The 17,099-nt window shown below is 50.0% G+C and overlaps 1 protein-coding gene across 4 annotated transcripts in view; it reads left to right on the plus strand.

Annotated features, from left to right (window-relative positions):
• RBM19 (RNA binding motif protein 19) overlaps window positions 1–17,099 on the plus strand; it is a 53,190-nt gene that overhangs the window by 13,899 nt on the left and 22,192 nt on the right. For all 4 annotated transcript variants that reach the window (XM_063415946.1, XM_063415947.1, XM_063415948.1 and 1 more), the window contains exons 20-21: window positions 122–177; window positions 1,471–1,587. In XM_063415946.1, the coding sequence (XP_063272016.1) occupies window positions 122–177; window positions 1,471–1,587 (173 nt within the window). The remainder of the gene's footprint in view (window positions 1–121; window positions 178–1,470; window positions 1,588–17,099) is intronic.

Here is a 17,099-nt window from a genome sequence, read left to right on the forward strand (position 1 = left end):
CTCACAGAACAAATAGTGATTAATGTTAATTTAGTGCTGCTTTGACTTCTAATTCTTTTATATATTTATTTCCATTAATTATATCCATTTTCTCCCGCTCTTTCTTTGTTTAATCTCCCAGGGCTGCACTGTGGATGGCCATAAGCTGGAAGTGAAGCTCTCAGAGAGAGCTGTCAGGTAAGGCTCACCTCTCACCTCAGTTAAATTTCAGCTGCAGAAATCCTTGGGAGGTTCCTCCCTTCTTCCCCAGCATCTGCATCCTGAGGGATGTGACCAGCAGTGCTCCAGCTGTTGAACACATCAGCCTTTGCTCTGCTGTGCTCACAGTCAGATTGGCTTGAAAGGACAAAAAAAAATGAGGTTTGAGCAGAAGTGAGGCCCCAAAAATGAGCCCAAAGTGAGAACCAGGCAGAATTTTCTTCCCTGCTCAAGGGAAAATCCCCTGCTTTGGTGACAGTTCAGGCAGCACTGAGAGTTCCCAGGGGTTTAAAAAGTTTTTGGAGAGAAATCTTCTCTGGGTAATGAAGTCTTTTACCTGTTCATCTGAGAGAACAGGAGCTTAAGAATAATATTCTGATCAAATCAAGACAAAACCAGGTTTCTTGCTTGATAAAAAGTTAGAATTTCCCTCCTTTTGTCTGGGCAATAAGGCACAGAGGAGATGGTTACTTGTGGGTGAATTGGAATTAGCCTTGGTTTTTAGGGATTCTTCCTAATTCCTTACTCAGCACAGAATGTTCTAACTGCAAAGTTGCAAATTAATCCAGGTATTTAAATGTTGGCACCTAAACTCTGTCCTTCAGACACTCTGGAAACCCCAGGGGAAGTGATATCTGTTAAATGTCAAGATTTGTTTGAAAATCTGGTTCCTGGGGACCACAAGCAGTCTGACAGCTCCCTGTGTCTGCACTTTGTATTTCAGTTCTTTCACAGACCATTTTTATCCAGTTTGATTTTGAAAAGCCCTTCAGCAGGTATCCAGGCCACAATGGGAAGTGCTTTGCTTTTTGTTGCCTTTTGTGTTTGGTAAATTCTGACCATGTCCAAATGCAGTACAATTCCACAGGTAAAAAAAAATTAATACTCCTTTATAAAATTTCATTTGCTGTTTTATAAACCAGAAAGAAAAAGAATCAAAATTAGCTTACATTAAGTTAATTTGTAAAAATATATTGATTAATGCATTCTCCTGACAATTAAAGGGCAAGATTTGGTGACAAAACACAAGTTAGTGGCAAATGTGAGATGAGGACCTCAACTGGAGCAAGATTTCATTTTCAGATGTGGGATTTAGGGGTGTTTGGGATCTGATCCTTCTTGGTGTCCTGTGTGGCATTGCCACTGTCACAGCTGAGGATGCCAATGTGAGCTGGTGCCTCAATTTTCCCCATTCCAAATCCCGAGGGAGGCACAGCTCAAAGGGACTCTGCTGCTCCCTGGTCTTTACCTGCCCTTCCTGTTGGCTTCCAGGCCTGCTGTGAAATCAGCCCGAAAGAAACAGACTGCCAAGAAACAGAAAACTTCCAAGATCCTGGTGCGAAACATCCCCTTCCAGGCCACTGCCAGGGAAATCAGGGAACTCTTCAGGTAGGAAAGTGCCTTGCTGGGTCTGGGGTGCAGCTTTCTTTTTCAGATTGCAAATATTGTGAATTTTGTGTTGTCTTGGTGGGAGAAAACAGCGATTTGGGGATCACCTCTGTGTTCAGTGTGTCCTCAGCCTTTTGTGCTGTGATGTAAGCTTTGTTCCCTCCTGAAAAATAAGCAAATCTTTGTAAAAGGAAAACCATCTTTACTGCTCCCAGGCCAAGAATGTTTTGCTCGCTGTCCCAGGCTGGTGGTTTGCAGGAGGGATTTCTCTGCCAGCCCCCATCCCCAGGGTGCTGTGCTGGCCTCTGTGGGCCTGTCCTAGCAGAAGTTGTGTGCTTTAACCACAGCTGGGGCATTTCTTTCCAAAGGGGAAATTGGAGGTGTTGCTTAACCTTTAAAACCCCCCCAGACCCTGCAGTGCACAGCCCCTGGCAGTGATTTGTTTGTGTTTCCCTGTGTTCATGGAATTCCAGCTCCTTTGTTTTTGTGAAGATTTGGTCCCTGTGTGGCTGGGAGGCTGCTCCCTCACAGGCTGTGGGGAAAGCTCTCTCTGAAAGTGTTGCTACACTCATTTGGGATGAATTCCAGGGATTTCACTCAAGGCAAAGCTTGACTTGGTTTTTGGATGGGGGTGTGATGATGGTCACAACAACAAGATGCCTCTAGAAGAGCAGAAGCTTTTTCTTGTGCTGTGCAGCTCGGATGCTTTTGCTTCAATTCCACCCTGAGGGATTCAGGCAGGAGCCCTGGGCTGCCAGTCCCCATGCTGGGTTTCCTCAGCACGTGGAGCTCTGCTAATTTAAATCCCAACACTCTGAGCTACAGATGTGACCCTCGTAAAGCTGGAGCCAGCAAATCCGGGACTGAGGTGAAGTTCAAGGTGCTGGGAGGGTTTGTACATCACAAGCACACAGCCTGTGGGGGGCTTTTGCTGTGGGTTTTTTTCCCTCTGTCTTGTCTGGCACCTCAGAGCTGTGGAGAGGAGGGGCAGGGGAACATCTGATTAATACTGCAGGGAACGTGCAGCTTCCAGCTGGGGACAGAGCATCCCTTTCATCTGCCTGGGGTAGTCAGAGCTGGGGGTTTGTCCTCAAAACAAAACCCAGCAGCTTGGGGGGACACATTCCTGTCGCTCCTGCCATCCCTCCTTCCCTCTGGAGCAGCCAAAACCGGGCACAGCAGAGCCCTGCCCAACACCTCACCCTCCTGGATTGGTTTTTTTGGGCTTTTAAAGCAGCTGCCTCTGCTCTGGAGCTTTGGGCTGGCTCTGCATTTAGGAACCTGGCTTAGTTTGTCTTTTGTTAGGGATTTATTTGGAATGGCAGGCGGTCCTTTGGCAGTGGAAGGGCTGGCAGGGCTGCAGGGGGCACTCTTAGCCTGCCCAGGACAGCCAGCCTGGGGACAGCAAGGGACAGCCAGCCTGGGGACCACCAGGCCACTCAGCCAGGCGTCACCACACTGGGTGACAGCCCCGGGTTTTACTGCATGAGCATCTTCCCTATTGTTTCACCTGCTCCAGAGCTGCCTTCCAGCTGTGCAGCAGGAGAAAAATAAATAGATGTTAATTTAAAAGCAAACAAATATTAATTTGGAATTAAATAAATATTAATTTTAAAATAAATAAATACTAATTTAGAAATAAATATTAATTTATATATGTGTGTGTTTATTTTATGTACACACACATACTGTTTACATCCACACAGAATATATATGTGTATGTATTACCCCAGAAAAATACATAATTTTGCTTATATTCTTCAAAAAAAAAATCTATAACGCATTATATGTGTGTATATTTATTTTCCCCCCCAAACAAATATTTCCATGTTTTGAGTTTTGTCAAGGACCTCAGTCCCCCTTCTCAAATGTCCCCACAGAAGGTGCTGATGACCCTGGGACAGCTAAACAAGGGAGCTGGGTGCTCTGAAGGGTGGATTTTTCAGGGTGCTGTACCTGCTCAGCACTGGCAGTTCAGGGATCCCTGCCCTGGCTGGTTTTACCCTTTTGGATCTTGTTATTCGTGACTCCATCTCTGAAATGCTCAGCCTTGCCCTGCACCATTGCCTGTGCTCCTGCAGTGCTCCAACTCCTTCGTGATGGAATTTGGGGATGCCAGGCTCTGTTTCTCGGATTGGAGAAGGGTGGTGCTTAATTAGGGTGTTTGAGGGCAGTCAGGAATGCTCTGATCAACAGCTCAGCTCCTCTGCCTGCAGAATAATCCTCTTTTAGCAGTTCCACGAGCCTCAGGTGCTGCCCTGCTCCCAGCCCAGCCCCAGTGGCTTTGCTGGGCTGTGACACTGGTTCAGAGCATGTCCTGCCACATTCTCCTGGAGGTTCTGGCCTCTCTTCCACCCTCAAGGGATTTATTTATCTTTTTTTTTTTAAGGTAGGTGTTATCTTCTTCAGAGGGAGAAATGCTGTTCAATTATAGGGGCTGCCTTTGGGCGAGGTGTGAAGATTTAGCTTTTGTGGGTGTGTGGTTTTTTTCACTCATTTTTGTTCTTGATTAGATCCTACTCTTCTCTTTACTACCTGGAAAAATAACAAAAGGTAAATGGTGCTTAGTTCTTTGCAAAGAGCCACAGTGAGGGGAGGAGAGACAAAGGATTTGCTATCCCATGAAGGCTGCTAATTTTTGCTACCAAATTGTGGGGCTTTTATGGCAAGACTTTTTTTTTTTGTCAAAAGGAACTCTAGACGTGGCAAGCTGAATTGGAGATCTGTGAAAGGCCACATTTTCACAGATTGGAGCCCTGGCAATTTCTGAAAATTGGGCTCCTTTAAGAATCTATCACATGAGATCCATGTAGCCTTCATTGGGAGGTCCAATTAACTCTTTGTTTCAGAGCCTCCCCTTCCATCCTCCTCCCCTCTGGCTGCACCAACTCCATGAAGATTGAAAATCAGGCTGGTTTGCAAGTGGTTGATAATGTTTTGAGGAGATGGGGGGGTTCATTTTCCTCAAAAAGGGAATGATAAAATTTAGAAAAACACTTCTTAAAAGATTCCTGCCCAATCCAAAGCAACCTGGGGAGTGGACACAGTCCAGGATGTGCTCAGAGTTTGGCAGAGCTGCTGCTCATCCCACCAAAGGATGCAGTTCTTGGAGCTGTGTGTTTGGGGGATGAAGTTATTTCTTCTTTTCTTTGCAGAATATGTCTGAGGAGTTTTCATTTTGGTTCTGCCTTTGATTCCTCTGGAGTTTGCAGTTGTTAGTTCCAGCCCTCCCCTGCCAATTAGCTGTGGCAGACAAAATTCAGAGGGAGATCAGGGCTTGGTGTGGAAGGTATTCTCTGGTCCCTCTGGCCATCCCTTGCCTGCACCTGCAGGAACTGCAGTCAAACACGTTGCACAAAGCTGGTAAATCACAAAATTATCATCAGTTGGGAGACTGGACTTGAGTGTGACTAAAGAAGCAGCGAGCAGAAAAGCAATTCAAAGGTATTGCAGAGCAAAGAACAGGTTATCATGTGTATTTATCTCCATATTCCGACTTTCCTACAGAGAAAGTAACACTGCTTCTTGCAAAGACCTTTGGGGGTGGGTGTCTCTTTTCATTTTAACTCCTTTGCTGACTATTTTCTCTGTCTTGACAAAGACATGGCATTTATTGCATCTGGCAAAGCAAGTGTCTGGGCCTGATTAGGGGGAAAAAGAACTGTTCCTTCTGATGGAGGGGAAAAGTGAAGTGGGACAAGACTTGGGAGTCAGCCCCTTCTGGGAGAAGAAAAAAAATCTCTGCAGGGAGATGCAGTGGATAAACTGACAAAGAGATTTTTTTTTGAAGGCAGTCTTTATGAAGTTAATTTTATAAGATGATGCCTTTCACTTCTTCTGACCTATTATAATAAAGTGTAGTTACCAGAATGGGCTTTTCATTTCCCATTATAAAGGACATGGTGGGATAATGAATCCATCTGCCAGACATGCTTGCTGTTCACACCTTTCTCCCAGTAATGGAGCCTACATGACTGGAGACAATTTCTCCTTCCCCTGTTGAAGATGTGGAAAATCTCTGCTGGTGAAAGACACAGGAGGAGGAAAAAAAAAATTGAGGCAAAACATGTGACTTTGTTAAGCAAGTGCTGGGCAGAGTTAATTAGAGCATTCCATGCAAACAGAATATCCAGGGCTGCCAGCACTGCTGGGTTTTGCCTTTAAAGCCTTCGATGTTGTGCTAGGAATGGCTCAAAACCAATTGCAGCTGCTTCTTAGCTGCTTGAATTTTGTCCCCATGCTGTCTCCCTGCATGGGGGGATGGCCCAAGGGCTTGGGGACAGCTGCAGAAGCCGCTGGGAGCATCTCCCTGGGGATGGGGGGCTGCTGGGGGTAGCACAGGGGCTGCAGGTGGTGGATGATGTTTGGGAGAAGACATCTGAGCCAGGACAGAGCTGCTGCTGTGGTGGGGTGGCAGAAGGAGCAGGCAGGGCAGGGGAATCACTGAGTGCCCCTGCAGTGCTGACACCTCTGCTTGTCCCAGGGTGCTCTGCTTGCAAGATGGGAGTGCCCAAAAATGAGCCTTGGGGAAGCAGAAATGAGCCTTGGGCACCCTGCAGCAGCCACCAGGGCTTGGATCCCGCCTTCCTCAGTCCCCTGGGGCCTGGAAGGAGGGTGGGATGTGGAAGGTGGAACATGGACCTGGCCTGGAGGCACACACTGGGGTGGGAACCTGTCACAAACAGCGCCGGGAGCAGAAGGTGTCTCAGGGCTCTGCAGTGACCGCTGGAAGGTGCCCGTGAGTTTGGTGTGGTGGTGAGGGGGATCACCACATGGTGTTCTTCAGGAAGCAGGAGAGGCCATGAGCTCTCCAAAGCCCTCCCAGGCCCTGCTCTGGGGTTGTCATGTGCTGCTTGACATCCCAGCACAGGCGTGGGTGTGCCCTGCTGTTTCCAGCACAGGGCTGGACTCCCAAGCCTTGTTTTGACCTGTCCTTTGGGAGAAGAACATTTTCAAGCTGCCTTCCCAGGTGCAGCCCCTGCTGGGAGCTGGCTCAGGGCTGCTCCCAAGGCTCCAGGGAAGGCACAGAGGACGTGGTGCCTGCCTCAACGCTGGGTTCCAGCTCCTTCTTGGAATGCAGGGGCTGCTCCATGCCTGAGCAGGAGCCTGGCTGCCCCTGGGGGCTGCAGGGTGCTCCTCTGCACTGAGCTGTTCTGCCCTGGCGTGACTCTGGCTGTGGGCTCCCACCCACGCTGTGTGAAGGTTCTCACAGGAATTGCACCTTTGGGTGCGTTGAGTTTGGGTTTTGGAAGAAAGGAGGCTGCCTTTTTTCCTGGCTGATGGCTCCCTCTGTCCTGGCTGAAGAGCTCAAACCCACTGTTTGCTTTTAGTGATGCCTTGGGAAGGCTGAGCTGGAACAGAGACTGGACAGAGCTAGAGAATAAAGTAGAGATTTATTGAAATAAGTACCCACCTTGGGCAGGACAAGAGCCTGACCAGAGCTACACCCAAGGTGGACCCGAAATGGTCACAAAATGGACAACAGGTCACAAGATCTTACATTTTTATAAGTTTTGGTCCATTTGTATATTGGGGTTTAATTGTCCAATTATAGCTTCAGGTTGTTGAGGTCCCATCCTTCTGGTTTTCTCTCTTTAGTCCACTGTTGTTTGTGCCTTTGGGCTGAAAGTTGTCCTTGGTTCTCAGCAGGAGAAGGATTTGTTTTGTGTCCCTGCTCTGTGCAGAGCTGAGTGACCCTGAGTGTGAGCTCAGAGCTGCACCCCTGGGCTGCACAGAGTCTGAAAATACGAAAGCTGAAGCTGAAGGCATTGTTAGTGTGCCTTTGGTTTGCAAGGGGAGCACAAGACACATGGGGAGCTGTCAGAGCGAGTCCAGAGCTGAGGGAAGGGCTGGAGCCAGGCTGGGAGGGACAGGAGAGAACCTCCAGGGACACCTCCGAGCCCCTTGCAGAGCCTGAAGGGCTCCAGGAGAGCTGGAGAGGGACTGGGGACAAGGGATGGAGGGACAGGACACAGGGAATGGCTCCCACTGCCAGAGGCAGGGATGGATGGGACATTGGAGGGTGGGGAGCCCCTGGCACAGGCTGCCCCCTGAACCACCCCACGCCCTCTGCTCTTCCACACTTTGGATTGTGCACCCTGGATCCCCTGCACAGCTGGTCCCAGGGGCATCCTTGCAGCCTTTTCCCAGCCCTGCTGTTTCCATGCCCAGGCTGCAGTGCCAGGGGATGTTGCACAGGCTGCAGGAGCTTTTTTGGGAAGCAGCTTGCAGGAATGTGCACCAGCCTCATGAGCTGCAGGTAGGAATACAGGGATCTGTTTGGCTGCTTTATTTCTCTATTTCAAACAGCATAAATTAAACTCATTTTATTTTTTCCCCCTTTTTCAAATCTTCTTGTGTAGTGGAAACCCAAACACAGCAGAATTGGGTTGATATTCAGAGCCCAGAAATGGAACTGGCCACTTTAATTTGGCCACTCTCCAAAGGGAGCCATGGGGTGGGAGAGAGGGAAATGGGTTTGCAGTGCTGTTTTTCAGTTTGAATCATAAAGGTGTTTAACATAGATAAGGAAATGTTTAACTCTGTGTTATCTTAGCAAAGTTGCTTTAAAAGGTGGCTCTTTGCAAGAGCAGAAGGGAGATTTTTTTTCCCAGCACATCCCTTTCCTGGGTTTGAATATTCATTACATACTTGATTTTTGTATTTATTTTTCCCCCCATTTTTGCTCTCTGCATACTCCAGGTCCCTTTTCTGCCCACCCAAAACCTGGATTTGTCCTGTGCAAATGAAGGGAATTTCTGGGCTGCCTCCTGCACCCCTCCCCAGGGCATCCAACCGAGCTTCCCGAGGGAACTTTAATTAGTTTTCCACACAAATTCCGGTGCTCAGCAGCGTGGAGGGGCTCAGGGAAGTGCACTCAGGTGGGGAAGGGGCTGCTGTTGGAATGTCTTGTTCAAATCCCACTCTGGGCTTCTGCTTTGGGGTTTTTACCATTTTTTCAGGGCAAAAAAAAAATCAGATGTGGGCAGTGGTAAAATTTCAGGTGTGGGCAGGGAGCAAAACCAAAGCCTGCTTGTGCTGTCTCCTGGAAATTACCCACTCAGGGTTCTTCATGGTATAAGGTCTCTTTTTGTCTGAATTTAAGAAGTGTATGTGTGTGTCTGAGAAGGGACAAGCATGGGATTTTTTTTTTTTTTTTTGCGTTATATTGAGAACAAATTCTCAATATAACAAATTTTTTGCCTTGTATTTTTTGCCTTATATTGAGAACAAATTCTTGTTTGTTCTCAGAGTTGGCCCTTTGGGGGCTGGCAGCTGGGGCACTGCACCATCTCTAATGTTGAGATTACACTGGACTAACTTTGGAGTTTGTGTCTCAGCCTTTCATCAAGGTACAGGCAAGATGATTATTTCCTCGCTCTTAAAATTCCTCTGTCTGTTGGATTTCTTAGCTGCAGTTCTTTCCCGATGATGTTGATCCATCCACGCCCCATCTTTCCCTTGTGTGGGTATTTTTCAGTCTCACTTCACAAGAAGGTCCTGAACAAGCCTCTAATGAATCACAGCTTTCTCCTCACGATGACATTGTGTCCTTTATTTGCATCTCTGTTTGCATCATTATTTTTTTAACCTCATGCCTGCTGCAGCTTTTCTCCCTCTCCCAGTGCAGGATATTCCCAGCCTCGGGATGTGATTGCAATTAAAGCCCTTCCATTGCAGAGTCCCTCAGCCCCCCTGGGGCAGTCCCTGTGCCCGGGGCCTTTGAACTGTGCTGGCTGCTGCAGCTGCTGGCACCAGCAGCATTGCTGTCTGCACGTTGCTTTTCCTGAAGGAACCAAGCTCAGGCAGATCAGGATGACCATCTGTCTTCTCACCTCTCTCCCCTCCTCCCCCAGCAGTACCCTGAGCACTTCCAGGTGTCTGGCAGAGGACAGGAGATCTTAAATTTGCTGCAGTTAAGTACAGGGGGAAGCTCCTGAGCCTTGTCCTCTCAGGAAGGTGCTGCTGTGGGACTGACCCAACCAGGCAGCCAGGGATTCACATCAGCTGCCAGTGAAGATGGGATGTCTTTTCTGCCCACATTCCCGTTTATCAGATACCAGGGAAGCTGGAAAAGTGCTTTTTGTTCTTCGCATCAGTGGCCTGTGCACATCAGGCTGTCCCCTCCTGGGTGGGCTCTGGGCCTTGCCCAGGGCTGTTTGGAGGACACATTTGTTCCTCCTTCAGCCCCTCATCCTTTTCATTTTTGACATCTCTTTGTGAAACCTCACTCAGGAAAGCAGCAATGTTGACTTTTCCAAGCCCAAGAGTGCCAATCTCAGCAGTCTGAGGCAGCTCACAAGCAGCACCACTGAGATTTGTGCCAGAATTCACCCTGTAAATCCCATTTCAGGTGGACTCCATGGCCCTCCTCTGCTTCTCTTTAACCCAGCTCTTGCTCTCCCCACTCGTCGATCCCATGCCAGCAGCTGAGGGGTTAAAAGAGTCTGGGGGGCGAGGGGGTGGGGCCGAGGTGTTTGAGCTGCTCATTACTCACTGCCAGCTTCCCCCAAAATCATATTAATTTCACGCTGTCACGCAGGACTGCGCTGTCTCTGCCGTCAGCAGCCGGGAGGGTGACGGGGCTGGGGGGAGCGTGGGTGCCCCCATCCCCACCCTGGCTGCTGGTTTGGGGAGCTCACTGGAGCCTCATTCCTCACCCTGGAGCCCCCATCCTCACCCAGGTGGGGCTGGGGCTGCTCACCTTGCGGGGGGAGCAGTGTGCAAATCCCGATGATCGCTTTCCACCCCGCTGCTCGGGCAAAAACCCCATGAAATTGGGTCTGCTGCAGCAGGGAGGTCTGGAGGAGGGAGGCAGGGAGGGAGGAGAGCTGCCAGCCTGCCCTGCCCTACCTGTGCTCAGCAAGGATGCTGCTGAAAAGTTGCTTTTGAAGCACTTGCCTCCTTTTTTCAGTGCCAGCGAGCACAGCCCAGCCCTGCCTGTAAAGATGGAACTGCCCTTGCCTCCTGTCTGATTTCTCCCCCTTTTCTGCTGTCTGCTGCATCTGCCTGAGCTGTCACCTCTGCAGGGACTTACTGCCATCAGCTGGGACTGTGACAGCTCCCACACGAGCCCAGCATTCCTGAGCCCGTCCTGGCTGCAGCTCAGTCTCCATGGCAGGCACCCTGCTCTGTCCTCTGCTGTTTTGGTTGTTCTTACCCCTAGAGCCCGCCTCACCTTTTTTCCAGGTTTGTGCTTGTATTTTTTTGTGGGTTGTGGCTGGAAGGGTGATCCCTTCCCCTTTTCCCTCATCGTGGCCACACTTCTTGGAGCTCTTGGCAGGAGGGTTGGACTGGATGGTCTCCAGCCCAAACCACTCAGTGATCCTGTGAAATCTCTGTCCTCTTCATCCAGCTCTTCCTCAGGTGGGTGGAGAGCCGTGAGCTTTCCATGGAATGCAGAGGAAACATCATCACTGGGTGCCGTGGTGGCTCAGGTAGTGCTCGCACCAATCACTCCCTGCCCTGTCTTTTGGGACTTTCCCAGGTGACCTGTAAAGACAAATCCCACTGTGCAAAGTGGCCTCTGAGCTGTTGCTGTGGTCATGGCAGGTTGGCAAGGGGTGACCAAAGGCATGGAGCAGGAGAGCCACCATGGTAACTTGGGCAGCAGCCACACCTCTAATTTTGGGCACAGGATGGGCAAATTGTCCAGTTAGCAATGAAAATACCCCTCTGCTCCCAGAGCTTTTCCAGCACGAGCAGAAAATGGGATATTCTACCACCTCTGGAGCGTGGTGGCTCCCAACCCGCCTCACCAAGGAGCTCCTCTGTGCCTGTTTTTAGTGCTTTGCCATATTCTGACCCCTGGCAGGTGCCACCCGTGGCCAGCCCGGGCTCTGGGGACGAGGCTGAGCTCAGGAGAGCTGGGCAGGCTCTGGTGTTCGAGTCCCAGCACAGCTCCCACATCCCCGCCGCGCCTGCGCGCCTTTGATCTCCCCTCCGTGCTTCTCTGTTCTCCTGATGAAAATAATTAATCAGGTTATTTCTCTAAGTCATCCTGCAGCTTTACAGGGACAAGACTTAAATAAGGATTCTCTTTAAAGCGGAGCTGTGTTAAAATAGCTGTGTGCCTATAAATACCTCATTGCTTCTATATTTATTCTCCAGCTCAGTGCAGGAGGTTCTACAGTTGAATATGAGATATATTTTTATTTTTTGGATTGTTGATGCAGCTGGTATCTTAACAGCAAGGCTGCCTTCTCCAAAGGATGCCCTGGGTACAACTTTGGGTTCCTTCTGTGTTTCCTAGTTGCTAGCTGTACAAATTTCCTCTTGTCTTTGAAAGGAGCTGGCTCCTTTCCTCCTCCTAAGAATCCTCCAAGAGCAGAGATTTGCACCAGGCCCTCCTCTGAGCACTATTTTTAGCATAACTTTTTTTTTTTTGACCAGAGCTGCACTCTGATCAGGATTTTCAAAAGAGCCCAGGAGAGATAAATCCCCAAATCTCAGCGCTGTCAGAGCTGCGGGTCCCTTTGAAATCCTGACCCTCTGGTGATTAGGGCAGCGACTTGGTGGCTCCTAAGCCCTGCTCCTGCAAGGTGCTGCGTGCTGGGAGAATTGTGGCTTAGGACTGTGAGCTCTGAGAAAGGCTTTGCAGGCATTGGAGGCTCTTGTTGAAGGCTGTGCAAGGATTGAGATTTTGTGAGGGTTTGGGATAGAGGGGCTGCGTTTGTGCATCTCAGGGACAGCTGCCAGGGGAGCAGGGTTTGGTCCTGGTGTGCCCCAGAGAGGTGATGTGGGGGAAGATGTCCTGATGGAGCTGGTCCTTTCTCCACCACACTTGAATGTCTTTTGTCTCCCTCAGAAGAAAAAAAAAAAAAAGGTAATTACTATTAGATTACTATTAGGAGTAACTTGTATTACTAGCAGGATTAAGAAGGAAGATGTTGGATAGGTGAAATGAGAGAATTTGAGCGTGGCCCATGACAGCAGAGGGGACAAAAGCTCTGCTGTGACCAGAACCAGCTCAGAGCTCTGTAAGATTGCCCAAGAAAAGAGAAGCAACAACAAAACCTGAATAATATTCAAGTGGGATTTTTCCACCTCCATGCTGGTTTGGGGTGACCTCTTCCATCACACACCAGTTCTCTTTAAATCCTCTGAGTCACCAGCTCAGGCTCTTTTGGAGTGGTTTTGAGCTCCCAAACTCATGTCAGTGTTCGAGTTCAGCAGTGCTGCTTAACCCTAGGGCTTGCTAAAGCTCGTGGTGTTCCCTGTGCCAGCTCTGCACCTTCTCCTGTCCCTTAGGAGCTGGATGTTGTGGGCACTGAGGTGTAAAATTTCAGGATGAAATCTGTTCCTGCTTTCATTAAACAGTGAATCATTGTTCTCTTTAAAACTGTGGAGAATAGGCAGGTGTCTTCTCCCGGAGGTGTCAGTGAGTCCTGGCTGCTTTTCTTTGATGTCACCAAGTCTAAAATAGATTGGTGGATTAAAAGAATACTTCCCACCCCAGTGGTGCAGGCTGTACATCAGCAAGGACCAGGCAGCCAAGCAGGACATGTGCCACACCCCAGGGACACCCTGGGATCTGCTTTGCAGTGGGACCAGAAGAAAGATGGGGACAAATCAGGAGCTGCCCACGTCCATCCTTCCATCCTAAGGAGTGTCAGGCTGCTGGGTGGGGCTCTGCACATCCCTCCTCCTGCTGCAGGGGCTCTCACTCCTTCCTTCCATGCTCAAATTCCTGCATGGAGCCGGCTCTGGAGGGAGGAACCGCTGTGACGGTCACACCATAGCAACTGTACCTGGCTGCTCCAGGAGCTGGGGAAAATCCCCATGGATTGGGAGGAGCAGGGGCTGGGGAGCTGCACAGGGACAGGAGGCTGCTCCCACCAGCACAGCAAACCCAGGGAAGGGAAAGGCCCCATTTCCCACCAGCCTTTAGAGCCGATCTCTCCCGATGTTAAAACCTCCCCAAGTGGGATTAAACGTGGCAAAATTAAGAAACCAAACCTGGTTGCAGCACCTGCTTGGAAATGACTTAAGTGGAGGGATATTAAAATTTTAAGACTTGCTGCTGTGCTGCTGATGGAGAATTTAAAAAAATAATAATTACTGTTGTGGGTTGGTTTTTTTTTTCTTTCTGCTTGGTTTTCAGGATTGGTTTCTGTTTAGTGTGTGGCCTAATTGCGTAATTACACGATAGACTGGAGTAGAATTTAGTGTGTGTAATACCAGTTATAAAGAAGAGCCCTAATTATGTAGATCTTCTCAGGTAAATAATACATCAGGGGCATGGAGTGGCCTAATTACTGTTCTGAAAACCTGCCTAATGACTAATTTACTTGGAATTTCAGAACGCTTTTGATAAGGTCCCTCATAAGCAACTGTTAAGGAAAATAAATCGAGAAGGGATAAAATGTTTCGCTGTGTTTTTAAACAAGCCAGTTAAGCCATGGGAAGCAGCCACTGATCCAGCATCTCGAGGAGAGGGAAGATCCCCTGGCTGCCTCCTGCTCCGGGGCCAAAGCTGTGAGTTCCTGATCCTGCTTTGCCACGAGCTCCAAGGGAGAATGCTGCCACTAAAAATGGGATTTGTGGGTGAATTCCCAGCTCCTTGGAAGAAGCACATCCATGTCCACATAGTTCCTGGCACTTGCAGTAGTCGTGGTGTTGGGCATCTAAATAATTTTTTAAGATCTCTGCCAAAATCCGATAAATCTGGGGAGAGCTAAACTGGGAATTTTCCCCAGGCACCCAAGGGAGCAGCAGCTTCCCCAGGGCTGTTTTCTTGTGGATCTCATGGACTTCCTCCATGAGGAGGGACATCCAGAGCTGGGCCAGCAGCAGTGTTATTCCAGGGAGTGTGTGAGATGCTGCAGTGAGGGGAGCCTGGGTTTGGACCTGCCCCAGGAGGCTCTGTCAGCAAGGACAGGTCTTCCCAAAAAACAGAGAAGGGAAAGGGAAAGGGATCCACGGCTTGGAGCAGCCGAGCCTGGGGCAGGCAGCAACGCTTCTCCCAGCAGCACAGGGAAAAGAGGAATCACATAAAGCAAACCCAGCTGTGCTGCAGCAGCGGATCAAGGGCCCTCCTAACAAAGACAGTGCTCCTGGGCAAAGAGGAGAGGAAGCTGGAAAAACTGATGATCCATGGAGGAAAGAGCAAGGCGCAGACGTGGCTGTCCCGTGGCCCGCTGGCTCTTCACGTGGATTTTGCAGTGCTTTGGTTATCCAGGACTGGCCAGCACAGGGAATGAAGGATCAGCTTTGCACTGGGGACCTGCTCCCTGGTGTCCCTCCATCTGTGGGCCAGGGAGACACTGGGACCCCTGCTCTGCTGCCAAATCCCTCCACCCACGTCTCTACCAGAGCTGGAGGGAGCCACAGCTTGACTTGGCACAGGGATCCAGAGCTTTCCCTCCCACCTTGTCTTTCTGTGCCTTCATTTGCTGATTTTCAGAGGTGAAGGAGACATTTTTGATGCTGCTGCTGATAATGGTAATAGGGGAGATGGGTGCCAGATTAATTCCTGAACTCTCTAACAGGATTTAAGCTAAAAAGAGAGGAAGGCTTTTTTTCTTCCCTCCTTCCCTTTCCCTTCCTCCTTTTCAGATATTTCCTGTGCCGGGGATAACAACACCAAGGAGTGTTAAATTGGCTCTGAATGTCCACCCCTGGCTGTCCACATTCTTGTAACGATTTCATTAGCTTGAATTATCCACGTTATTTTCTTGTAATGGGATTAGCCGTCCTGGAGTCAGCTGAAGTCCTGGAGCGGGAGGCGGGAGGGCCCTTCTGCTGCGTATTCCATTAACTCCCTCATGCAGGGGGTGGAACTGGCCATGGCTCAGCCCAGGGGCAAAACCATTTGCCAGGGTCCTGCCTTCCTCAAGGAGGAAGAAAGAAAAAAAAAAAAAAAGGACCATTATTGTATTTTTTTTCCCTCCCCCTTTTAATCAGGCAGAGACTGGCAGGGCCATCGCTTTCTGAGGAGGGGAAGGTCCTGTTTGGGGGAGAGCGGGGAAAAAAGAATAAAATGAAGAGGAGCATTGCAAAGGGATTGAGTGAATTCTGCGTGGCTGCAGCCTGCTCCTAGGGCTGGGGCTGTGCAGGGAGGGGAGGGGAGGACTCGTGTCTGCTTTGGACTCTCCATCCCTGCCCAGAGCCATTTGGGATGAGCAGTCACGCTGCCTGCCTCAGCCAGCCCCGGGCTGCCAGCAGGCACAGGGGGGGTTTGGGCAGGGTGGGAAGGCAGCAGAGGAGAGGAGGAGGAGGTGGTGGCAACCCAGGAGAAGGCTGGCAGCCTTGGTTAAGGTTTTCATAATCAGTTTTTCAACGCGGTTTTGCCATTTTGTTTTCCTTGAAGGAATATAAACCAGAGAGGGGGATTCAGGACTGCTCTGGACAGTGGGACCTCTGTGCTCATCTGCAGAACACTCAGGGTGATTGTTGTGGTTTTTTCCAAGATGTTCTGTGTTTTTGGCAGTGGACAGATCCGTGGTGTCAGCTGTGCTTTCCCCCTCAGAACGTGGCAGGACAAGAGTCCTTGATCAGCCCATGGCTGGGGGTGCACCAAGACCCAAGTCAGATGAACTTCTGTGTGATTGGGACTTGAAAATACCCATCAGGGTGGACAGGACTGGCCTGTCCCAAGGACTCTGCAGTTTAAATGCTGCTCTTGACACAGGGAACGAGTTAAAATGGAGGGAACGCTTCCCAGCTGGAGAAATGGTTACAATTTTTGGGAAGAAATTGAAGAAATTCTTTGGAAGAAACTGTTCCCTGTGAGGGTGGGCAGGCCCTGGCACAGGTGCCCAGACAAGCTGTGGCTGCCCCTGGATCCCTGGCAGTGCCCAAGGCCAGGCTGGACAGGGCTTGGAGCACCCTGGGAGAGTGGGAGGTGTCCCTGCCCATGGCAGGGGTGGAATGAGATCAACTTTAAGGTTTCCTCCAACCAAACCACAGTGATCCCACGTTCACCCTGATCTGGAGGTACCTGTCCCATGAATGAGCGGCCTTCACGGCTGCCTGAAGCTGTGGGGTTCTCTGGAGACCGGGCAGGAAGGAAGGGGAGGGAAGAGGTTTTCTGGAGCCCACCTCCATGCGCATTCCCCTCTGTCCCCTGGCCTCTGGGCTGTGTTGGTGAAGGATGTGCAGGCTCCTTCTGGTGACCAGGCAAAGCCAAGCGAGCCGTGGGTTGTCTCCCGAGCTGGAACGTGCAGTTTAATGGCAATATAATGTCCTATAATTAGCAGGCAAAGGACTTGCCTCCCAGCTGGCCTGTGCCAGAAGGATCTAATTACAATCCCAAGGAGTGATGTTCCTCTGACCTGCAGCCAGCTTGCAGTGAAGAGGAGAAATCTCCTTTTCCTCCCTGTGTTCAGCCAGGGAAGCGGGATGGCAGCTGGAAGAGCTGCCAAAGCAGCAGGAGAGCAGCTGATAGCCAGCACTGCTGTGGAGAAATGCTGCTTCTCTTGTGGGTGGGAGAGGATGGCCCTGCTGGCATCTCTGGGATGCTCCCTGTGTTTCTGCTGGGCTTGGAATGGGTGACTTGTCAGAGGAGAGCT

The sequence above is a fragment of the Prinia subflava genome, chromosome 19, assembly GCF_021018805.1.
Source record: "Prinia subflava isolate CZ2003 ecotype Zambia chromosome 19, Cam_Psub_1.2, whole genome shotgun sequence".
Lineage (NCBI taxonomy): Eukaryota > Metazoa > Chordata > Aves > Passeriformes > Cisticolidae > Prinia > Prinia subflava.